Genomic DNA, 25210 nt, shown 5'->3' with positions numbered 1-25210 from the left:
CCCCACTAGTTCTGCTCGTGCATGAGAGTAAAGGATTCAGCAAAATGTGTACATTTCCTGATACCACAGCTCACATGTAGTAGCCTAATTGTCAAATGATTGGGCTAACACAAGTATATGTAGGCTAATAGCAAAATCTAAAATATAATTGGACTTAATGGAAGGCAATATTGGGAAATAATTCACTTGATACTGACATGGCTTTTTGGCTTTGAGGAACAAATAAACACAAACAAATAAAGGAGTGTGTTTTCTTCTGTGCATAGTTAGTCTTTTATGTGATCCTTAATTGTACTGACATGAGACTGCTTTTAGAAATGTTGTCTTGAATTACATTGTACTGTACTGAACTGTACTGAACATAAATTGTAGGCTATTTTAAAGTCTTTATTATTTTAAAGGATTATTAAGGACTTGCTTGATTCATGAAGCAATGGCAAATAATTGTGTGGATCAGGTAGAAAAACTCAATAAGCCTACAGGGGGTTCTTACAGTGGGAAATGGGTTTATTGCTCAGGTGTTGGATTCAGCAAAGAATGACACAAAAAGTGGGATTTTCGTACATGTGAAAATTTTAAAATCTGAGCTCTAATATTGTCTAGTCAAAACAGCAAATACCTGACGGTAAAGAACTGGTAATCCTATAATATCATGAATTTATACTAATTTTAAGTAATTGCAGTGGCTGCAATATATAATACAATCCACATGGCGTCTAAAACTTACTACCATTGTTATTATCGACGGGTTTCCAGTTATTACGTATTCTACCGCGGACTGACCCGCAATACTGTCTACAAAAGAATTACGTAGATTTTTCGTTACAGGGTGCTTAACTTTTCCACAGTCTGCACGACGTGTAGGCTGTAAGCAACTGACTGTATAGAGCAGGTGGCCTTTCTTAAAAGGCTGCACACATGAAAACAGGATTTACAAATATATCAAACACCTAAAGACAACAGGCGGATGTACTCTATAGCTGTAAAATAATGTCTACCATCTCACCTCACAAAGATTATATGTACGCATATATGTAGCACAATTTGAATTTTGGATCTTGAAATATTTGCAGTCAGTGCAAGTAGGCTGTATTTCTCAAACCAAATCTGCTGGAAAAACAAAGATGCTAAATTAATAATAGAAGTCTCAAGTAATTTAAATTAGGTAATCTGTGAAATGCAGTCTGGACGCTAATGCGTATAATCTTGTGGTGTCATTATTATTTTATATATGTTGTGACTCCTCTTTTATTTAGGTAGGCCTACAATCACGATACGTTGTACACGAAGTAATTAGTTCTTTACGTTTAAACGCCTTTCGTGACAAATCAAGATGTTTTATGGGTGAAATAAATAATCAGGGTGCAAGTGACTTAAATTCGTTTCAAGCGATAATTAAGGCATTAAAGAGCTCTGATAAACTAACTGATAAACTAACTCCCAGTTTTATTCAGAAGCCACGGATTTGGCTGTGGGAGCACAATCGGCTGAGTATGGATGATTTGCCTTTGATGAACCATTGCGAATGAAGCGTAAAATTGTGCCCTCTCCGCCCCAGTGCCATCACTCATGGGCTATATTCATATCCAAATTGCATGAATGTCATGTGTTAAGCCCCCCGTCCCTATTTTGCAAACTTTTTTTTTCTTTTTTTCAGCTAATAAGCGACCTAACTCTTGTCAGCATAATCACTTGGGAGAGGTCTTGAAGCCAGGAGATCTGGGTCCCATCCTCTGAGGAAAGACGGGTTTGTGTAACTCTCCTCAAACCTGAGAGGGGGTTTGGAGTGTTTGGTCAACGACAGTGGTTCCTGGAAGAGATCTGAATCGTTTCATAACCAAACCCAGCTGCGGTCTGGTGTGGCTGCAGTCTCTGCGTGCGCGCGTGTGTGTATATGTTCATCTGTATGAGGTAGAGGGAGAGGAGGGGGTATCTGCGCTTCCCTTTCCAAGAGAGAGAGAGAGAGAGAGAGAGAGAGAGAGAGAGAGAGAGAGAGAGAAAGAGAAAAAAAGTTTGGACATTTTCTCCCCTTGACTCTTTTTTAGGTATGAACGCCGAGACCTGCGTTTCATACAGCGATATGACATCCATGGATTCGTATTATAGCCCCTCTGCAGCGCAAGGTAGGGATCACCAGACGGACCACTTTAGGACATTCCCAGCCACTGACACCAAATACAGCCCCACTGCCTTCCTGCCCAACAAAGGTCAGGCTTACGGAGAAAAGTCCCGGAGCCCCTTCCAGCAGGAGTGCCAGTCATTGGATGCCGCCGCAGCTGGGCAAGGCACTTTCAGCAAATACCACCTCTTCATGCAGAGGTCGTCTTGCAAAACACCCCCCGAGGAGGGCAAACTGCACCAGGAGAGCGGACACAACGGAGCGCTCATCCAGTGCTATGGTGAGTGTGGAACAAAACTTTAAGATGATTGAGTTACAGGCGTCCAGTTGGGAAGGTGAGGCTTCCCAAAGACAAAACACGAGTCCAGAACTAGAATTAGTTGAGCTGTTTTCATCATAAAGGAGAGGAATTATCGGGAAAATATATGCAGAAATGTATCATAGGGATGTTTTTCCGAGCAGTTGTGTGTCTGATCATTTCCTGTACCTGTGCAGATATTTGCTAACATCTCAGTCATCGTTCATCATTGTTCCCCTTGTTCCAACAAAATCCGCAGATGTAGCCCAGGCGGTTTGGAAGTTTCGATCACATTTAATGGCACAGATGCGTAAACCGGCCATTGTGGTTCCATGAGTGAAGTGACAGACCTGAGATATGCCGTGTCGTCTCTTTACTGTCTGACTGATAAATATCACATCTCCAAAACTATTTCAACGGGTCTGGTGCTTTTAAAGATTCCTTTGTTTTGTTTTGTTTTCTTCTTCCTGTCTCCCATAAGACGGGCTCATTCGTGCGTAACAAGCGTCAGCAAACTTTTCTCTCCAGCAGCAGCACACAGGAAGCCCCAGCTCGGAACGACATGGCCCGGCAGTTATGTGTGTAACACAGTTAAGAAGAGGAATAATCTTCCCGACTATCAAATTGACCCTTTGGCCATCAAAATTAAATTAGGGCGCATTTAATGCGATAATCTGTATTACAATCCTTAATATTGGAGCTGAGTCGGACAATTGAATTAACAGGTTTTCAGATGGCACAAATAGTGAGCTCCAAACTGATAGTATTTTCATTTCATTGCTCTGCCTGATTGGCTCCAATTAGATTTAATTGCGTGGGGACACTGCTGTAATGGGTGAATAATGAGGGTGTAAATCAAACTTTGACCCTCGTTAAGGCAGGCGGCCACTTTGAAGCAGCATTAATTCGCGTCCCCCCCCCCCCATCTGAAACACACATGATACCATAATGGATGTATCAAGATTTGTCATCCAAAAAGAGGCGTAAAATGTTTTTGGTAAATTAAAAGTTGGACAAACTGAATTCAGCTGGTTTGCCCTCAACTGCATCCCTGCCTGCTCAGGAGAACACACACACACACACACACACACACACACACACACACACACACACACACACACACACACACAAGAAGACTAATATTTGATGACAGTAATTCAACAGGCTAATTTAATCCACATTTAATGTAAGTGTTCAGCTTTGGGCCACAACTGGGCCACAGAAATCTGGAGACAAAGAAACTAAAATGTTGCGAATGACTGCTCATCATCATGTCTATGTTATCTTTAAGAGCTCAAAGATCAAACACTGATACCTTTTAAACTCTGCAAAACGCATTTATGCGTCTAAAGTCAAAATCTCTTTTTACGCTGAGTTGAAAACAGACGGTCTGAGCGGGTTTTAGCTTTGAGATTATTTGCACAATGGAAGCATTCTTGTCTTGAATAAAGTCACAAAGCCTGAGGGCTCTGTCTTTCTGTCTCTTATACACACACACACTCTCTCTCTTTGCATCCCAAGTGTACAAAATTAGTTCTGGATACCTTAAACATCTGAAAATAACCCACTGGTGAGTATTGTTGTAAACGATTGAATCAAATAATTATATTCAACATATCGTCTAAACAAAATACTCACAAGAGGAGCAATCATTTAGCTAAACTGGTGTATGGTGTATGGAAGTACAGCCACCCCCCCCCCAAAAAAAATCTGATGTGTATAAATGGTGTATGTAACCCCAAAAACCGAGTGCAATAATAACAATTATTATTATAATGATAATAAAAATACTAAAAGTAATAATCGAAGGCCAGACTCTTTTACTCATTGCTTTTAGGTATGAAGTCATCGCTCCCTTTTCTTTGATGTGCACGAGCTGCTTGTCCGTCAGTATTACACTGAGATGTTTAGTGGAAGCAGTTTAAGGATGTTTTGACAGTTTCTGGAAACGGCCTGCAGAAAAAAAGCTTTAAGCTCCACAACGTCAAGAACGGAGATCAATCTTTTCAAAAGCTCATATTAGTCTTTTATAACGGCTGTTAAGTTTTTATTAGCTATTAACCTTGACTGACATCCGGTAAATCTAGATTTTATATTATGTTGTAAATAAACCGCAGTTATTAGGCTGAGTAAATGACAATTTTAGTCCAAACTATGAAGAAAGACAGTAAGCAAACGAATTATTTTTAAATAGAAGCTTTTCCAAAAAAAAAAATCCCTCCAATTTCCTACAATCTATTTATTTATTTTATTTTTATTTCACGCTCAACCTGAAGAGAGAAATGTTAAGATCGTGTTTGCAGCAGATCTTGTGCGCATGAAGGGATGAGTTAGTTAAATTACATACAATTTCATTTCATTTATCCACTTCTCTATATTATTTGTTTATCTTTTTCATTTTAATATCATGGTTAGACTTTTAGAGTGCAATATGTCAGTGCTGGTTGTCAGGTTTACTCGTCAGGTTTTCTTCTTTTACAAGTAGGAGCCTTAAATAAAATGACAGGATTCACAGTGAAGAAGGCAGAAAAAAACCCTCTCGGCGCTATAGACAAGAAGAGCACTGGCATTAATGCGACTCAGATGTCAACTTTTCTGTTTGCCTTTATTTCCCTGCTCACAGTGACTTTGGTCCATCAGAGAAAAAACCTTTTACTCTTCAGACTTGAAACAGGAGAGATCCTGTTTTTATGTTAGCAGAATTCATGTTTTAATTTCCGACATCATTTTAAAATGCAAATAAAAATTAAATTCTTATTGATGTGTAAATTTTGCAAAGACCGAGTCTTTTAAAAACTAGACCGAAATTCGTTGATTGTTTTCGTTCGTTCACTGGTGGCTGGTTTCGTTGCGATTCTCACTGATTGACGGTTCTTGTTAACACACCTTTTTTACTGACTTCTGCACCGCTGACTGGACATTATTGAAGGCAGCAGTAAAATATGCTGAACTTACTAGCTGAGGAGAAAAATGATAAATGATTCCTGATTTGTGTTTATTGGAAAATGCTGGTGTGTTTTACTTTCAACCTCATTTCTTTCTTTTTTCTTCAAACTTGTATTTTGCACAATCGCCTGGTAGTTTCAGATTGATTGTCGGAGAATGGCTTTGTTGTTATAATTTGTGGCTTGATCCGTTCTGTCAAAGGTGATGACTGGTCTCAGAGCTGTCTGAAGTGCAGGCTGCAGATAACTGAGACGTTTTTGGCCATGGAAAACAGCAAGTCTGTCTAATAAACATTTACATACATTAGAGTCACTACAAACACAGTTATATTGTTTCTACTCAACACATTGCCAATCATGCTGTTTCATGAAATCAACAAAGCAGCTCTTTGGAGCATGGACAGCTTTCAGCTCAGGCTTCGAGCTGACAGTATCTGAAATTTATGAGAAGAGGTGGACGCAGCAGTGTGGTTCACAAAGAGTGTTTGTAGGCTCCCTTACAACAATAGCAATGGTACACGCCAAAAGCAGCAAAAAATAACAGGCGGATATCAAAATGATAAAATAAAAACTAAACAGTGGTGGAAGAAGGGTTGAGATCATTTCCTTTAGTAAAAGTAGCAACACAACAATGTCAATCTACTTTATTACAAGTAAATGTCCTGCATTTAACATTTTCCTTAAGTTAAAGTACAGAAATATTATCAGTAAAATGTACTTAAAAGTATCAAAAGTAAAAGTACTCATTACGCAGAATGGTCAGAGTGTTAGTACATATTTTATTGGCTTATTATTACTGAGAACATGCAAGCAGCATTTTAATTGAATACTGGATAGGTTAATCCATAACACAAAACATATTTTATGAGACAATCATATCTTTTGCATGTAAAATCTTAATCCGCAAAGTCACTAGTAACTACAGAGGTCCAATAAATGCAGTGAAGTAAAAAGAACAATATTTCTCTACTAAATGTAGAACATTAAAGTCACATATGGAAATACTCAAGTAAAGTAAATGCCTCAAAATTATACTTAAGTTAAAGACATGTTTTTAGGTGTATAAAAAGTCATGCTGGCGCCCAAAACAATGAAAAATATAGGAACTGATACATTTACTGTATCAGAATATAAATGGTCAAACTGTACAGGGACGTCTTGATAGAACAAATAGGGCCCTGAGGGTGATTCAATCAGCCACTCCATAGTCTTAAAGCAGCCACCTACACGTCTTTGTGATCCTCCAGAGGCAACACACTTCCTCTTTTGATGTGTCCGTGTCTTCTCTCAGTGTCTGAGGGTGCTGACCTTTAGCTCGGCTTTCCTGCCCTCGTCTGTTTGGAGAGCAGGACAAGTTTCCCTGCACGCACACAGCAGAGAAAATCCATTTGAAACCGCCTATTTGAAACTCTGGTGTCAAAGTGGAGCACTTGGCAACACTTGGAGTCCAGTTTTACATAGTAAACCTTTAACTACATCAATGAGAGAAAGGTTGTTACTTTGTTGTTGCACTGGTGTTGAATTGTAGGCCTAATTGTAGTGGAATCTTGCCTTTTATCACTTTTTTGTCTTTTACAGCGACTGAGATATGCAGGGTAAAGACATCTTTGCACCAATAACACACTGCTGGTGTAATTTGAAGACATAAATGAGGCTGCAGTTTATTCCAGCTTAAACAATAATTAATATTTTTGGGCAAAGCAAGAACTGGATCCAGTTCTGGTCCCCTGCAAGTGTAAATATTTCAAGTTATCCGGAGTAGGAACAACATTCAAGGTGTGATTGCACTGGCTTGTGAGATTTTGTCACTCCCATCTCCTGTCTTTTTGTTCCTTCACCATCTTTAACCCAGCACAACCATTACAGCCCCTCGTAATGGCCGTCCGCGCTGATTGGTTCGAGCAGGGGAGTAATGGGAACCAGCCATTCAGCCCAGAAAACTGAGGCACACTTCAGCAAGTCAGTGACATGAGTGGAGGTGACAAGGACTCAGGATCATTTTACCATTTAGCTAAAAGTTTGGCAGGGCAATTTACATTAGGCTCAGTTTGCATGGCCGAGTGAGAGCAGCAGGGCAAACAGGCCCATGCAGTCCAGGACTTCCTTTGGTCTGTTTGTCACCGCGTCATGTAGACTGAACACTGAGACAAAACCAGCCGTGGAGGACTGCATCAACACTGCAGAGCAGAGATTCATTTTTATTTTTACCTGTTGTGTGTGGTATAGTAAGGTGACTTTTTTCACTGCATTCACTTGACTTTTTTGATTGGATTTGCATTTCTGTATTGTATGTTCCTTGCAAGGCCAAATCATTTTTTGGTATGTTCTCAACAGTATTGGCCGACCTTTTTGAGGCAATACATACACAGCTGCAACATACATACATATACAAAGGTTTTTCAAAGTATTACCTCCTAATTCAGTCCAGTTCAATTCAATTTTATTTATACAGCACCAATTCATAGAAGTTATCTCATTGCACTTTTCCTGTAGAGCAGGTCTAGACCGTAGTCTTTAAAACATTATTTACAGAAACCCAACAAATCCCACCAAGAGCAAGCACTTTGGCAACAGTGGCAAAGAAAAACTTCCTTTTTATGTACAGTCACTGTACAGCTTCACCTATGCTGAATCAAAAAACAGCATTTCAAAGATAATGCGTAATTTCTGTTTTTTTAACCTTTTTTAGTATTGAAGGCAAAAAATCCATTTGTATTGGTTTTTGAAACTCTGATGGCTTTTGAAAAGTTGAATAGTAACTTGCTTGACCACATAAAGCAGGATCTAAACACATATTTCAACTAAAAACATAGATAAATACAGTAAAAAAAAACAGATTTAAGGTTTTTCTTCAACAGCAGCGAAATTATTTTTTGTTGTTTTGTTTAATATTATTATGTGATACTGGCAGCACCTGTTTTTTTAAGATGCACTTTAATTGCACCAGTAGGCCTACAAAAATACTTTAATACGTTACGTTTTTCCAGTAGTTGTTTGTTTGTCTTTCTGAATGTCTAAATACTTTACTGTCTTTCCATGGTGGACAGATAGGCCTTAAGCCAATGAACATTTAATAAGATTTTGTTGGTGACTGAACAGTTGTATTTCTGCCGTTAGACAATTATCATTTCTAATCCATACCTATGAACCTAACAGATAGAGAGTTGTGATTCCAAAGCCTACAGGATTGTTGCAGGTCACATTGTTAGGATTAATGTCTTTTGAGTTTTTTGGAAGTTGGCTTATGGAAATTTGTTGATTTTGTGCTCTAAAACTGCGGTTTGAATATTCACATTTTCAGTCCCGGAATCCTCAGTAGGAAGGAGTGATCGTGCATTTTGTTAAGTGAGTTTCCCAGCAAAGTATTTTTCATTTTATGTGCGTGCACACAAAAATGTATTCTAGCAAGTTTTTCCCACTCGGATGGAATGTTCTCTTTCGATCAGACAACAAAAACACAAGATGAAGGAAATTCTGTTTTGCTTCAAGGTCTGAGAGAAACATTTGGAAGAGAGCTGGTGGGAGGGAGGCTGACACAGAGGGGGAGAGTGTGAGGAAGACAACGAGTGCGTGAGAGGTGATTTATCAGTCTTAGGCTTTATGGGTTTTTTTTCACAGTCTGTGAATTTTGCACAACCTGCTGAGATGGATCAACGCTCTGCTCAGTCAGCAGAGTTGAATTTCAAAGTGAATGGCTACCTATCACATGGTCACAAAAGAAAACTTTGTTAAAAAACAAAACAAAAAATAATGTGCTGATGTTTGCTGAGGTTCTGTCTGTGAGACACATTGACTGTTTCCAAATCACATCAGTGGTGTAAAAATACACTGTGTCTAAGGGGAATGTGTGTGTGTGTGTGCGTGTGTTGAGTATTCGAGTGTGTGTATTCTCACAAAATGTTTTGATGAACGCACCTGACACCACACTAAGCAAATATAGTGCCAAGCTATTCATAGTCGTGGTATTTGTACTTCCAAATCAGACAAGGTTAAATTTCAGTCAGAGAAAGTTTGACTGCACCTTCAGCAGTGGTGGAAGAAGTATTAAGATCCTTTACTTAAAGCGGTTATAATAGCGATTTTTACAATAGTAATGTATCATGACAATTTGAAAGAAATGTGACAATAGGAAAAGGGTTGCTCATAGTAATGAACCTACAGAGAATTATCACCTGAATCCGCAGCTCCCCTCGGCTTTACTGCTTTATTGTGAGTTTCGGCTCATTGTTTAGCTGTCCGGCCCACAACTTTACTGTTTTGGTTCACTCTCACCGCTCTCATAGCATCGTTTTCTACCTGCTTAGCACCAAACAGCAGACAGACAAAGTTAGCGGTGAACATAATGGAGCATTCAGCAGCTAAAGAGCCAGATATATCCCTCAGGAGTTGGTGGAGACCTAAAACAGAGCTAAAAGAGATTAAATATTGTACTCGCATTCACCAGGTGGCCAGAAACACAAATGAATGATAATGTTCCTCCATAACTGCTGGATGTGTAAACAAGCAGCTGTTTGCTAACAAGTTCACCATATCAACTTAAAAGGTGGTGTGTCAATTTTGTGTTCTCAACTTGTTTCCACTGCCCACAAAGTGGCCCAAAAAATCTATTCATATTATTATTATTATTAAGTAAAAGTAGTAATGTTACAATATAAAAATATTCCATTACAAGTACAAAAGTATTATCAATAAATGTACTTAAACTATCAAAAGTAAAAGCACTATTTATGCAGCAGAATGGATCAATCAGTCTTAATCAACTAATCATGTTTTGTATGTAAAATTTTAATTTGCAAAGTAACTATAGCTGTCAGATAAATGTAGTGTAGTAAAAGGTACAATATTTCCCCTTGGAATGTTGTGGATAGAAGTTAAAAGTAAGTACAGTACTTGAGTAAATGTACTTAGTTACATTCCACCACTGATCTTCTGATGGTTTGTAATTTGTGATAAGTCCCTTTATGGAGTCACACTCATGTGGCAAAATCAATGGGCATCATAAATAACTTCATATATTATATGTATCATCTCATTCTTGCCTTGGCTTGATTGTCCAGTACATGATCAGGCATCAGTGTCTCAGCCTGCCTCTGTCTTTGCAGCCAAACAAGACTTAAAAGTTATCCACTGTTCAAAGCTCCATGTTACATCCCAATCCACGTTTTAAGTCAGTAAAACAAACCCCACAAAAACACGTGGCCTACAAATAAATACTTTGCTCACACATTTCCTATCCTCTGTTCTCTGCATTTAGTTTGACAAAGTGTACTTTTTCTTTCATTTTTTTCCATCTCTTCTCTCTCTTTCTCTCTGCTGTTTACCTTTCCTTCTGTTTCGGATATTTCTTTTTCAGTTTGAGCAACATGTTGTTAATCTCTCTCATTCGCCGTGTGGTGTGTAATTTATAGTGTTTCCTCTTAACACCGTGAGCTGACCCCAGTCATTCCAGTCAATAAAGAGGCAGGGAAGGTGCCCTGTCGCTTTACAGCCAGTTAAACTACACTTTGATGTTGTCCCCTCATTTTCAGCTGCGAATTAATAGTTGTCCGTGCTGAATGTCTGACCCACAAGAACGTCAGTTTGGCGCTGATGTCCACACGGGAAGTGCCTGACAATATTAAAAATGAGGCCATGGAAGGTCTTAAATCAATCCTTATGTTGATTTTGATATCAATGCCAACAGTGACATATGTTGTAAAAATATATACTAAATTGTTGTGTATGTTGCATGAAAATTTAGACTTACAAACTCCTGTGTGTCTAGTCAGGTGGAAATATTCACATGAGTTTAACTGCAAATTACTGCTCAGCTTGTTCTGAAGCACTTTCTGTGTATTTCATTTGTGCAGAACTTTCTCTGTGCCCGCCACACAGCGCTGCAGACTCTCCTCTCTATGCACAGTAATTGGAACAGATGCTGACTGTTGGATCCACTGCAGTGAAAATAGAACATTCTGTGGTTGCAACTCAAAACATTTTGCATGGCATATTCAAGAGAAAAGAAAAAAAAGAAGTTTGTGAGTTTGCCGGATTATCGTCGGGACCTACTTGTGTTAAAGACAGTTCATGCAGTACAGAAGTGCAGGTGTAAGCTGAAACTGTCTTTTGAGAAAAATCCATTTGTACACATGAACACTGAGATAGAGGTTTTGCTGCAGTGCATGTTTTTCACAGTCACTCCTTCCTGCCTCTTTCCACAGAAATTATATCCTGACAGGCATTGACTTTCCTACGTTCTTCATACATATGGTGTTCCCTGCAGGAGGGCCCACTGCTGTTCACCTTGGGCAGAGTTTGAGAGCTTCACAGCTACAGCAGATCGTATGGATAACAAGCAGGAGATTGTCACAATATCCCCCTCCTGCCAAAAAAACATCAGTGACATGCGATACAAACAATTGCCTTTGATCAGCGAGAGGCCTCATGATTTCAAACAGCCTGACAGCTCTTGCCTTGTGGGGACTGTGGGTGCAAGCCAGGGAAATATGATGAAATAACTAGACAGTATTTATGCTGGGATAAAACACATTTGCTCCCTCCAAACTTAACAGGAGTGTTAGTCATCTACAGTGAGGCAATGTTGCGGGTGTTAGACCCCCTGCGAGTAGTCTGCCACCAGAACATGGCCCCTCAGCCCGAGGCCATTTCCAGCACTGTAGGGCAAACATCTCAGGAAACAGAGCCTCGGTGCTCCTTGAATCTTGCAGGGCTGAAATGCATCTGGTCTGATACATGGTTCTCCAATCCCACACTGCAGAATAAAGACAGTAGGAAAGTCTGAAAGTATAGCAAGACAGGCTTTACTGTCTTCTGACAAGGCTGAATAAAATAAAATAGAATCAGTACAGCAACTTTATTTGACAATGGGCTTCTGCATGCACACAGCTCTCCTCAGCAAGGCTTCAGTTGGAGTGAATAAAAGCTTAGGCTGGGGCCATTACTAGACCTGGGTATCAAACCTCAATACTATTTTGGTACTGACCGAAATGTGTTGTTAGCATTGAATATTGACAACTGTCAAGTACTGAAAGCTGGCATCGATTGCTTTCTAAAATGTGTTTTTCTTTTGTTCAATGAAAAAAAAAAGTTTGTTTTTAAAAAATATATGTTCATATTCCTCAAAATAAGGTATTGTAAGTATTGTAAAGTATTATTTTGGTATCAGTACCAAAAGTCAGGTATCATATTGGCACTGGTATCAAAAACATTCAAGCAAACCCAGCTCTAGCTAATAGATCTTACAATACTCAGTCCTCAATAAATCCATAAAGTAAAATGTCCTTAACAATAGAGTTACAGTTCAATATGAACTAGTCTGACATCAGTATGTCTGAAAAGTACTATTTTCCATCCCCTGGAGGCAATTTTTGTATTTTATGATAATGAAAATTAACAATGAATGTAAAACATAGATAGGAAGGCAATATTTTTTTGCACAAAATATTACAATGTTACACAAAACAAATCTGCAAAACAGAAGTTGGAGCTTACATACCTGAAGAGAAGAGAGAGAGAATCAGTCTATGACAAGCTATCCATTCACCTCACCTTGCAGCACATTACCCAACATGGCTGTGAGTTGAGGGTCACTGGGTGTGTGTGTTTGTGTGAGATCTTCTGTGCTGACTGATGCTGAGAATTGCACACGAGGCTGTCATGAACACACACACCTCCTGGTTCTAACCTGACAAATCGTTGGATGGGCAGATGAGCAGAGACGTCCTGAAAATAACTTCACCTCAGATGGTATTGAGGAGCAGGAAGGTGCAGCGCTGTGAGCCGCCACTAGACTGAGCCAGAGGGAGGAGGCTCACAGGCCTCATTAAGCAGCCTGAAACCAAGCGCTTTCAGCTATTACATCGTCCACGATGTGGCTGTGCATTAATCCAAAGATGTGTGTATAAACTGGATAGTTCAGTGAAGGGCAGCAGCAGGGCAAAAAGAGTTGCCAGCTTAGACAAGAACACTGGCAGAGACACGACTGTGGAAATTTATGATCAGAGAGCTGCCTGAGGTTTTACAGTTAAGCTGCAGCCATGAAGAAAGCAAGTGTGTGTGACAAAGAGAGAGAGTACAAAGATGAGTCTTTCTCTTTTTTACGTGACTAGAAAAGACTCTCCAGCAAATTAATTGCGACGGTCTTGCTGCCAGGTGACTTTGCAGCCACATGATAGACCTCAACCACACGCAGGAGTGACAAACAGTCTGAGTGAAAGAGAGAGAGTGGTGTATGTGTGTGTGGGGGTTTATGTGTGTGTGTCTTGGGTGCGGGTGGTTGGGGAGGGTATGTAGTAAAAAGCTGCAACTTTCTGTCAGTCACAAATTATGGCCAGGGTGTCTGCTCCCCAGCACATCACAGAATGATCTATGAACTACAACTGGATCCTGTAAGCAGCCAGTGATCCAGGCCATCCATTAAACAGGCAGATAGACAAACAAATCGACACATACTCAGCACTGTGCACCAACAGATTTCACAACTGTCACAGAATTTCCTCACAAAGAGCGAGAAATTCCTTTGTTCCACCCTATCAAACCCAGTGAATTATTATACTGATCCTACAAATAAATCACCAATTATGAATACACTGCCAGAGGAAAGTGAGTGAATATTAGGGTTGAGCAGAATAGAGGCTCAATAAAAATGTTTTAAATCTGTTTGATTTCTGAAGGTATTAACAAAAATGAAAAATGTTTGTCTCAAGTGGGGATAATGAAAATATATTAAATAATTATATAATTTATGACAAAATCATTCTAGAAAGGTGAAAAAGATCGCAATGTAAATCCTCTTTCAGCATTTACATTTCAGTAGCAGTCACTTATGCATTCACATTTTATGAATTAAAAGCAGTTGTATTTCTGTGTGGACATGTGAGATGTGTTAAAACTCCATTTCCCAGAGGCTTTTGAGTGACAAATGTTGCATTATGCATGGACAGTATTGCAAAAAGCCGGTTTCAATATTTTGAATGAGGCACCAAAAAGAGGGAGTTGAGGATCTTTGAAGTCTCAATATTAACAACTTTCCCACAAATTCTTTATTGACTCATTCATCTGAAGAATCTACACACAACTGATCTACACATCACTTAACTCTGCATTGCAGTCTAAATCTTGAAGAATAGCAGTAGAACATAATACATTACATGTACATCTATCTTAGTATACTTTTACATGATGTACACTGAAAGTGACATAATAGCCAAGATATACCACTCCATTTTGCTCGACATCATGTAATGATCTTCCTTTATTTTCACGTTCATCTTCAGTCAGAGGGTAACACATTCGCTAAGATCTGCTTTGATTCAAGCCTTTCAGTCCTGATCAAATTAGAAAAACACAAACCTCTTTTAACAGTTTTCATCTCCTTTCTGTGTCTGCAGGTAAAGACAGTTCAGGTCTGACAGACTCTGACTTGGCCCCGGACTCCGACCCACCTGGAATGGACACCAGCTACCTGGCAGTGAAGGATCAGGGCGTGAAGGCGGTCTCTGATAGGCCACCAGGCACAGACTTGTCAAGCCCTCTGGACAAGGGTGATGGCGGCGAAAGCAACAAGGGCAAGAAGAGGCGCAACCGCACGACCTTTACAAGCTACCAACTGGAAGAGCTGGAGAAGGTTTTCCAGAAGACACACTATCCTGACGTTTACGCCCGGGAGCAGCTGGCACTGAGGACTGACCTGACTGAAGCCCGTGTGCAGGTAATGAAGGACACTCAACAGCTGTGTTCTGGGGAATCTCATAAGCAAATAGACAAAAAAAACAAAACAAAACAGTTGATAGATCTATAAAAGTGAACACAAACCAACAAACATATCAGATTTCTAATAACAAACTGAGGTTAATTAAAAAAGTTACAATTCACAGTAGTTGTCTAGTAGTTGGCAATAACATGCCTGTCCTATCAATAAGTAAAAAAGAGCCCTTCATCACAGCAGAACAGACGATGTTTAAACAACACAGCCTCATGGCTCCTTCAACATCTGCAGCTCTGCAGAGATAACGTCACTCACAGAACAACACGAGAGATTTATCTGGTAATGTGGGAGTCTAGGGGAGAGAGTGGGGGAGTGGGAGCTAACAGAGGCCAGGGGGCCCATGGGGCTGAGGTTTGAGCTGCCTGGGCCTCATATGTGCAGTTTTAGGAGAGCAGACTTTCATCAGCATTTGAGGAGACTTGTTTGACTCTGCTGTGTGTCGATGGGATCGTCTCAGTGGCCTTTTTTCTTTGTACCTGAACTGTTTGGTTTCCTGAATTTGTGAGTTCAGTTTTGCTGGTATTAGTCGAGCTTGAGGCGTACAGCACCTCTCTGACTGAAACCCTTATAGTGACCTTCTGGCCTTGATGGAAAGAGACCTCCACCATTTCTGTACACGTGTGTGTGTATGTCTGTGCGTGTATGTGCACACCGTGGACTACCAAAGCCCCTGGATTTTCTGTGTTTTTCTTTCATTAACATCCTGTTCAGACAAGAATGTGTCCCTGCTGTGATGTCAAGGGTAGGTGTGAAACCCTTCCCATGAGCTTTGAGCGAAGTTAGCGATTGATATTTCAAGTCATATCTGAATTTTGAGCATTTTTGAGGCATATGAGGTATTCCAGGTTTTGCTAAAAACAAATACAAAGATACAATATTTTGGCTTTATTTTTGTTGTGAGCCGTACATGGGATGAGATAAGAGCTTGATTAAAACCAATCTTTTTCATGATGAACTGGAACAGTGACCAGCAAAGCTTTGCAGTGAAACACAGGAAGTCTGTGCAGACGCAGGGTTATAACTCTACTCTGAGGGTTTGCCGCTTTGCTCTGCTCTGCTGCTCATACAATCACAGACCTGCCTGCTTCAGATGGATGCAGCTTTACAGCCCTCGGCTCTCCCAGTGGCCCTCTTAAACACTCAAGTTAAAAAGATAAAAGACACGAGATGCCTAGTCAGTCAGAGTACAGGGCTCTGTACTCTGTTCAGGTCAATCACACGCAAAAGGACTCACAGCTCATGAAATCTGTGTCTGGACTGAAAAAAAAGAAAAGAGATAAAACCTTTGTTTAAATAAATAAACTAAAAAACACCTAAAGTATGCGAGAATAATTCCAAAGAGAACGATTTTATGCCTCATTGTCTGACGGTTCTCACACAAAAAAACAAGGAACTTTCAGTTCAAAAAACATTAGAGTCTGAAGTTGTTTGCTTTTTCAGTCTCAGTCTTTCAAAGGGAGAAAGTAAGTTCAGATCTGAGTCATATGCACTACAGATACACAACAGATACACAGGAAGGTCAGGGGTCAAGGGTAGGGGTTTCAACAACATCACATTTCTCAGATTTGCCATTCTGTTAGTCCAGAGAGCTCAGAGAGCCAAGATGGCATCTGACATGTGGAGTTCACCAGGCAAACACAGGTGTCCACATGAGTTTATAGATCCAAACAGTTAACGGAAGATGATGAGTCTGATTTGAACCAATTAGGAACAAGACGATGGTTCCTTTAAGTCATTTACAAGTAAAAATGCCAAATAGTTCCTGGTTTCAGCTTCTTAATTGTGAGGATTTCCTTCTTTTACTTGTGATGCTAAACAGAACAAATTTCAGTTTTGATATGAAGACATCACTTAGGCTTTTGGAAATTGTTATGGTCATTTTTGACCGTGTTTGGACATTTTATATAAACGATTGATCAATTTATCAAGAAAATAGCTTAATCAGTAATGAAAATAACTGTTAGTTTAGTTCCAGCAGGACAGTTGAATATATAACTTAATTAATGGAGGATTGAGATGAAATGCATAATATTCTGAGCTGTTAACAAATCTTGAAAATGACAACTCACAGGTCATGTACCAACACAAGATTATAGTATTAGTCTTGGTACAGTCTTGTTTTATACAGTCTATGGGTACAACACATCACCAATTAGCAAAGCAGAGACAATCAAATTCAAATTACACCATATAAATCTTTGTTTATCACTCCACTGTTGTCCTGGACTCACCTTTAATTGACATGGGAAATAAGACATTACGTTGGAGAGAATTTTGGGGGGAAATAGAACAAATTTACATTTAATGAACAACAACACTGGTCAGAGGTGTTTCCCTTATATTATTAGTGCTTTGGGGGTGTTGGAAAACTGAATCCAGGCTCAGCCTTGGATTTCTTTTTACTTTGGTATGGAAGCTGACATGAGTGACAGCAGAGGCGGGTTATCAATCCTCTGAGCCGGTCTCTCACTTCAAAGCGTTTTCAGCCCCATACAGCTCTCCTGCTGTGGCCAGTTTGGCATTTCTCTGCTCTGTCTCTCTGGGGCTGTAACATAAATAAAGCTTCATTGAAAGTCCACCAGCTACTTAAGCTGTCATGGTCTTTACCAATTACTGTCACAACGCAGTGTGTGCAACACAAAAATATGTTCTCCCTGTATAATAGCCAACAGACTCGATACAAAGCAGACAGTGAGCAGATGAGGGCTGTCTGTGACAATGTATACTGGGAAGTAGTGATACCTTACAAACCATTAATGTAAAATAATCATCATTTTTAAGCAACATTTTTTTAGAGAGACACAGTGATCTTGTATGGAGTTGTAGAACCTGAGTGAGACAGTGCAGAGGAAGATCATCAAGGAAAGAAAGATTACATCCTCTGGTCTGTGTGCTTCTTTAACTTAGGAGATGATGGCATCTCAAAGCCAGAAGCTTCAGGCTTCAGGAAATTAAAAAGGAAAATGCAAACAAACCCTAGTTATAATCCCATCTCACTTTTCAATTTCCCATTTTGCCTCCTTAGATTTCTAGTGTCTGAGCAAAGAGCAGATACATGAAATAAGAGAAATCATATCAGAGACAAGTCAGACAGAAAAAAATGTGTTGCAAAGTTTCCGTCCAGTCGGGGAGTAACAATCAGATAGTTAAGAGTTGTGTAACAAACCATCCAATTTTCAGTTTTAAAGTATGCTAGGTCTAAAGCCCATCATAGACAATAACTGTATTTAGATTACTTTCACACACTCTGATGGTAATTCAAACACAGTAATGCTTTGAGTAAAAACAGTGTCAGCTTTAGATGTCAAAGATGATTACAGCAAACATTAGTAATGAGAAAAAGCCCTGCTCTTGTCAGACAACAAATAAGCAAAGGTGAGGGGGGCAAGATCTGTTTACATTTTGTTTTGAGGACCTAAGTGAAGTGAAGGCTGCAGCACACTGTTTACAAAGGCTATTCTTCCGTTACTCTTTCTCTATTTCCAGTTTCTTTGCTCCCTCAGCTCAGCCTACACAGACTTTCATCTATATTACTTCAGTTGCCTCTGAATTGTGTTTGTACCAGTGTGCACTGCAGATACTGTTTTTCATATTCAGCCTTTCAGTCTTCTAGGGGTATGCCATGGGATCATTTTAAAGGGAAGCTTAGATTTTTATCTATAGAAAAGTATTTCCTTCAGATTTGGGGGAAACTTCCTGTGAAAGGGTTTAGGTGTATAAGTCACCACACTCTATTTTCCCATTTTGGAATTTTAAACCTCACATTGACCCAAGACCAAGAGTGGATACTTTGCTAGATGAAACTACTCACTAACGACTTTCAAAATCAGACAAAATCACTAACGATCCTACCAGTTTTATGACATTCAGACATTTTCTCTCTACAGGTGTGGTTCCAGAACCGAAGGGCAAAATGGAGGAAAAGGGAGCGTTTTGGTCAGATGCAGCAGGTCCGAACACATTTCACAACAGCTTACGAGCTGCCTCTTCTGACGCGTCCTGAGAACTACGCACAGGTACAGAGTTTTTTTCTAATTTTTCTCAACCCAAATGTGATTTGAGACAGGGTGTTCTACTGTTTTTACATTTTTACTTTGATTCCTGCCTTCCAGGTTTCAGTCATTTCCACTTGCAGACTGGAAACTTGCTTAGGTTCATTACAAAGAACATTTAAAAACCTTTTTTTTGTCAAAGACAGTTATGTGATTATAGTGTGGTAATGCAGTTGTCAGCAATAACAAATTTATATGACCCTTTTAAAGGAATAGACATTTTGGGAAATATGATGAGAGGATCAAGGCCACTGTCAAGTTTTGTACTCTAAATATGAAGCTAGAGCCAGCAGGCAATTAGTCATGGATGTATTATTAGAACTGGATACCAGACCCCAAAATGGCGCCTATTCATTCCAATGAGAATTGCTCGCCTAGTGCATATGCCAAAAAAGTTTTCTAGCTTTCAGGTTTACTTCCGGGGTATGCGACACCCTGAATGTGCGCAGTAGTGTTTCGCCCGCTGGCCCTGCCGGCAGGTTCCCACTCAGCCCACAGACTTTATATTGTGACGACGTCAAGGATTTTAAAATCCGAGTTAAGTTTTACAAATATAAAACCTCCATGGATCAAAAATCCATAATAGAAAGTATCATAATTGATCTTGTTTGCAGTTTGAGGTGTCCTGTCAACAGTTTTACAGGCGTCTCTTTTATAATGGTGGCCTATGGGGGAAAATACTTTTTGGGCCACACTGCAATACCGAGAGTGGCCACTGGAAAAAATTGGCTGCAAGGCTGAGCAGTACAGAGTTTTTATTATACATCCATGCAATTAGCCTAGCTTAGCATAAAGATTGGATCTGACTGCTAGCACCTCTAAAGCTCACTTATTAACACGTTATCACGTTATTGATAAGGAACATTTTCAAAACAATTTCATTTCCATTCAACAATTACGTAACTATGACAAAAACATAAAGGCAAGTAAATGCTCACTGCCATGGATTGCCTATCTAAAGCAAGATTCAAGACTAAAGATTAATGAGCTCAGAAAAGTGTATCTTAGTTATATAATAAGAAAGAAGCCAGTGGGGTCAATGCCACAGTTCTGTTACGCTTTAACAATGTTGCTTTCCAATCAACATTTCAGATTCAGAACCCTTCTTGGATCGGTGGCAGCAGCGCAGCATCTCCCGTGCCGGGCTGCGTTGTGCCCTGCGACTCTGTGACTCCCTGTATGACACCTCACCCCCACTCTGCCAGTGGGATGTCTGATTTTCTGGGTGTGCCGAGCCCCGGAGGTCATATGGGACAGGCTCACATGGGCAGCCTGTTTGGAGGATCTCCTGGCATGGCTACAGGCATCAACACGTACGATCTCAACATGGACCCTGACCGCAAGTCCTCCAGTATCGCTGCTTTGCGCATGAAGGCCAAAGAGCACAGTGCAGCCATATCTTGGGCCACATGATGTGTTGATACCTGCTGGATGGGGGACCTTTTTGACCCCTGAGATGTCTACACAAACCCAGCATGCGGTGAGGGGACACTAAAATTGAAAACTCTAAAGGCAACAGTGACTACCTTCATAAATGTTGCAATAAAATAATTATGCAAATACACGGATGGGTGAAGATTACTCAAAGAGAAAACAACAAGAGATTTGGCAAGATAAGTGGCATGGCACTGCCATGTTTCTCAATCCCTCTTGTGGGAGAAAGCAACCACAGTGGGAGTGAGCTTTGTGAAAAGCCTGGTGGGAGGTGATGCTGTACTGTATGACAGGAGTGGCAGTGTAGTATTGATGATAGGCGAAGGAAAAAGTTAGATAATTTCAAACAAATCCATGCACTTATTTGCTAAAATACAGGAAATTCTGTTTGTACAGTGCTTTCTGTGTCATTGTAGTTATCTGTTCAGGTGCTGTTTTATTCCTACCTTATTATTTAAATTGAGTGTTAGACTTTTTTCCCCCTCCTGTCACTGGTTTTGATTTAACAAATAGTTCAGCAAGCACCCTTAAAAAACTGAAAATCAAATATAGTTGTTATATGGCATGTACATATTATTTTAAGGCAATCTTTATCAAAATTAGCACATGCAGAAGTGTGTAACTTAAGTCACACTGTTGCTAAGATAGTGCTACCGAAAACTGTTTATATCCAACATATCTGTCACACTATGAAGCTTCTCAGATTCAATACAAACATTTCAGTTGCTAAAAAAGTTATAAGTGGTTCTACCCTCTAGCATTTAAAAGTCAAACAGATGAAATGTGGTTTGTTTTAGTGTGGTCAGGGTGAGAGATCCACCTGCTGCACTGACTCAGCCTGCTGATGGCCAGAGAGAGGAAGGGATGGAGGAGGAAGTGGTGTGTGGGAGTATGAGAGGGGCACAGCAGGCCTGCTGCTCGCAGGGCTGAAGAGCCTGGGAGCGCCAGCCTCCAAACAGAGCCAGCTCTGTTTTCAGGAGGACAGACTCCAAGTGGACATGACTGTGCCCTTTGCATTTCCAGCCTCAGAAGTTTAGAGGGAGAAGTGCCTACTAGTCACTCATTCTGCCAGAAATAACACCACAACCAGCAGCAGCCACCTTTGAAACAGAGGAGGCTGGTGGAGATTGCACAGTGTGTTGACACTTTTAAACACTGAAAGGATATCAGCGTTCAACAACCTTTTTCTTGACTTCAACACAGCTGTGTTTGGCTGTCATAGCCAACCGGTAAATGGTCATGAAGCAGCGCTGGTATTAGTGTTATTGTATTTCTTTCTCTTTTTTTCTCATTTTTTCTGTCAAAACCAAACAAAGGAAGCCCTCGAACATATTAATGCAGAGTAACCTCTATTCAGTAAGGTTTGGACTACATCTCAGTTGGATGTGGCATCTTGGCCGACCCAGCACAGGTTTGAGAAAATATCAGTTTCATCCTCAATCTTCAGACATGCTGAAGTCCTATTTTACCACAAAGAAAACATGCTTATGTTCATCACATATGCATCTAACATATCTCTAAATGATGTTGGATGACATCAATTTTAGTGAGTGAGGCAACAGGAAGAGTCAAGGGGATTTCTATGGGGATGATGTTTCAGCTAAGGTACTAGCAAAGCCTTATCCAGGGCCCCAAACTCCCAGATTCACTGTGTGTCAGTTGTTTTTTGGTAATTTGATTACTTGCAAATTTGTTTGTGAATTTGTACCGCTAAACTGCAATATCACCTGCATTATTATGTAATCTTGTGGCCTTATCTTGTAAGGGAGCCATGTGTCAAAATCTAGTTCTAAATTAGTTCTTAATTATTTTAATTCATGTCATGCTCACATGGTCAATCAATCAAATAACTGTACAACAAACTAATTGACATACAGAAAACCTGGGATCAGGTAGTATTCCAGTATAGGTGTACTGGATGGTTTCTGGGTCTCTGTGCAAAATATAGTGACGTTGCTCTATAGTGAGCTGTGTGCACTGTCCTTTAGGGGAACTTGGAGGCAACATGGGCCCAACAGCAAATATTAACCCCAAACAGGTTAATCCTGCCATGGTTACACAGAAAAATTGTTTAAAAGTGTGTAGAGTAGCAGAAGACACAATTACTATGCAGGTACTATCCCAAACTTTCAGTATGGGGGCATGGATCAAGAGCGAAGTTTGAGCCCAGCCTCATTAGTTTTTTGGCATGATATCTGAGCAGGACCGCTTTTAATAAAACCACCAACATGTCAGGGTAAAGCACCGTAAGTCATCGCGTTCCCTGTCTCCACTCTGGTTACAGCCTTTACTCCCTGTTTACTTCTATCTAGGCTTGGAACAATATATCTGTGTCTGTTTCTGTCTCTCTGTGGAAAGAGAAGAGGAGCAGCAAGGTTGAGGTTAAATTGAGCTGGAAACAACCAGAGATGATCCCCAATCTCTCTGAGCCCAAATCATATGCTTGTATCCATATCCTCATATCATTCAAATATTCAAATAGTAAACCTTGTTTTTCCCTGGCCTCCTCCATTGACAGAAATAGCAGATGAGGTTTACCAATGAGGTTATGCATGTTCTTCCTTTCTTTCCAAGGCCTAATTCAGGCCTTAAGCATAACAAAGGCTTTCATGGTATTGAAAAGCAAACCCAATACCTTGTAGTACAACCTTCAGGCAGAGCAACCATTGCGAATTCTCTAAACCGAACCACATTCACTGTCCTTCTGGACAGGTAAGAGAAGGGGGGTGCAGACTATAACCTGTCAGCAGAGCAGATCACCCCAGAGTTTTCCAAATTACATCCAGTTTTATTCTCCAGCCCAAATCCAAGGCATATGCATAATCCTGACCATAGCGTACATATCTCAAAACTGAGAGGGTCTCCTTGCAAATGTGAACATGGGGCCCCCTGTGCTCTAGCTGAGGGGTTGGACGGAGGGCGTCTGCTGTTTTCCGGTGTTCTGGGAAAAAGACAGTGCACACAGCTGCGCTCAGGGGGTAAATGCAAAACAAACATGCCTCACACATGCTTCCCCCTCAGCTGTCAGGGCTCTGCTTTCAAAGATTCACCCCTCCTCCTCATGACCCACCTCTATACACACATACACATTGCACTGCACCTCTCCCTTTGCTCACTTCCACTACGTCCACTGGCTCAAAGCTGCAGCCCCCCATTGCAGGGTCCGATGCACAGCCGCACAGCTAACCCAGGAAGGCCTTTTAATTAACACTGAGCCTTGTGGAGGCTGTGGACTGCGGTATTGTGTGTCAGGACAGACAGGGCTGTCTGTCTACGAGTTGGTTCAATGTAGACTGCTCCTCTGCACAGTGCACACAGACATACTGGCATTCAGTAACTCAGGTTTACACAAAACAGACTCAGTGTTTTCACTCTTCTGTGTATTTATGCTTTATCATTCTTGCATTGAAACATCTCCACTGACGTCTTCCTCCACTGGGAATGACAGACACTCGATCTACTCCTTGAATTTCTTTTCCTACAGTCACATAAGGACTGTTAATGCAAGATTAGCTTTACCTAAAAAGCCTCCTTCCTCCTGTATGCTGCATTACTCCATCCCTGAGTGATGATGTCATCATCCACCTTTCTCATTTTCTAATACTACTGAAGTCAGGCAATCAGTATAGGAGGAACTATATTATAAATTTGTGTGCTCTTGTGCATGCAACATGGATTGAAGTGTTATAAGACTCTTGGAAATGTTATTAATTAGATGTTATGTTTTATTTTGTGAGACAATTTATCGAGTATTCGAGTGTATGACGTTTTTTTCATTTGGTGGTACAAGAAAAATTGTATTTCCAGAGTTGTGTTTGAACTTTGTTTTTCTCTCAGTATGTAATTCTTAGGAGTTTCAAAAGTTTTTTTCAAGTTATTGTGGCTTCAAGCCGTCTTTTGAAATGAGTATGAATTTACTCATGCTTGTGTTATGTTTTGTGTGTGATTAAAGTACAATAAGTTATTGCACTTCTATTCAGAATCAGTATGTTATTGAATTTGTTATGAAATGTAGTACATGCTTGACAAGGTTAAAACAGCAAAAGACAGTATATACTGTAAATGATAAAATTTCTTGCAAAGTAATGGTGATGGTGGTTCCCTCAAGCACCAAATGTTACACAGAACTCTGAAACCACCGTTACCACACAGTACAGAGAAAGATCAAGCCTTCTCCTATTAGTATTTACTGTAGAGGTCACTCAAGTCACTCCCAGTTTCAAGAAAAGCCTTTCAAGTCATCAGCTAAACTTACTGGTTGGCCACAACTAGCGAATAAGTTGTCTGCTGTTGTTAAAAAACCAATGAATTTGCAGTGTCTTATTGCATTGCACCACCCTGCCAAAATATTGTGTCATCCATGTAGTCACATTCTGAAATCCCCACGCATTTAAGTCCCTTTGAAGGGATATGAGTGCTGAAATGAGATCGCACAACCCGCAAGAGTATCACACTAATTGAAGTTGACAAAAATACGAACTGCACCCTTTTGAACTGCTGACATTGAACAGGGTGGATTAGGCAGCATATATTGACAACAGGTGACAGGCTGGAGGAAACAGTGGATTGTCCGTGTCACGGAGGGTCTGCACTGGA

The 25210-nt window shown here is 40.2% G+C and overlaps 1 protein-coding gene across 1 annotated transcript; it reads left to right on the top strand.

Annotated features, from left to right (window-relative positions):
- The first annotated feature begins 1530 nt into the window (after positions 1–1530).
- On the top strand, positions 1531–24589 carry alx4a (ALX homeobox 4a). Its single transcript, XM_044195690.1, has 4 exons — positions 1531–2399; positions 14752–15071; positions 19016–19144; positions 20273–24589. Exons 1-4 carry the CDS (start codon positions 2048–2050, stop codon positions 20591–20593), a joined length of 1122 nt encoding a protein of 373 aa, XP_044051625.1. The 5' UTR covers positions 1531–2047; the 3' UTR covers positions 20594–24589.
- Positions 24590–25210: the final 621 nt, after the last annotated feature.

This window comes from Siniperca chuatsi, linkage group LG1 (genome assembly GCF_020085105.1).
Source record: "Siniperca chuatsi isolate FFG_IHB_CAS linkage group LG1, ASM2008510v1, whole genome shotgun sequence".
Classification (NCBI taxonomy): domain Eukaryota; kingdom Metazoa; phylum Chordata; class Actinopteri; order Centrarchiformes; family Sinipercidae; genus Siniperca; species Siniperca chuatsi.
The sequence above is the reverse complement of the archived record's forward strand: the minus strand, read 5'-3'. Positions and strand labels throughout refer to the sequence as shown.

Bases quoted from the DNA above. Each gene is read 5' to 3' on its own strand.
- alx4a (XM_044195690.1), top strand. From the start codon at position 2,048: ATGAACGCCGAGACCTGCGTTTCATACAGCGATATGACATCCATGGAT. The intron at 15,072-19,015 runs GTAATGAAGGAC...TTCTCTCTACAG, and splicing joins TGACTGAAGCCCGTGTGCAG to GTGTGGTTCCAGAACCGAAG. The intron at 19,145-20,272 runs GTACAGAGTTTT...TCAACATTTCAG, and splicing joins GTCCTGAGAACTACGCACAG to ATTCAGAACCCTTCTTGGAT.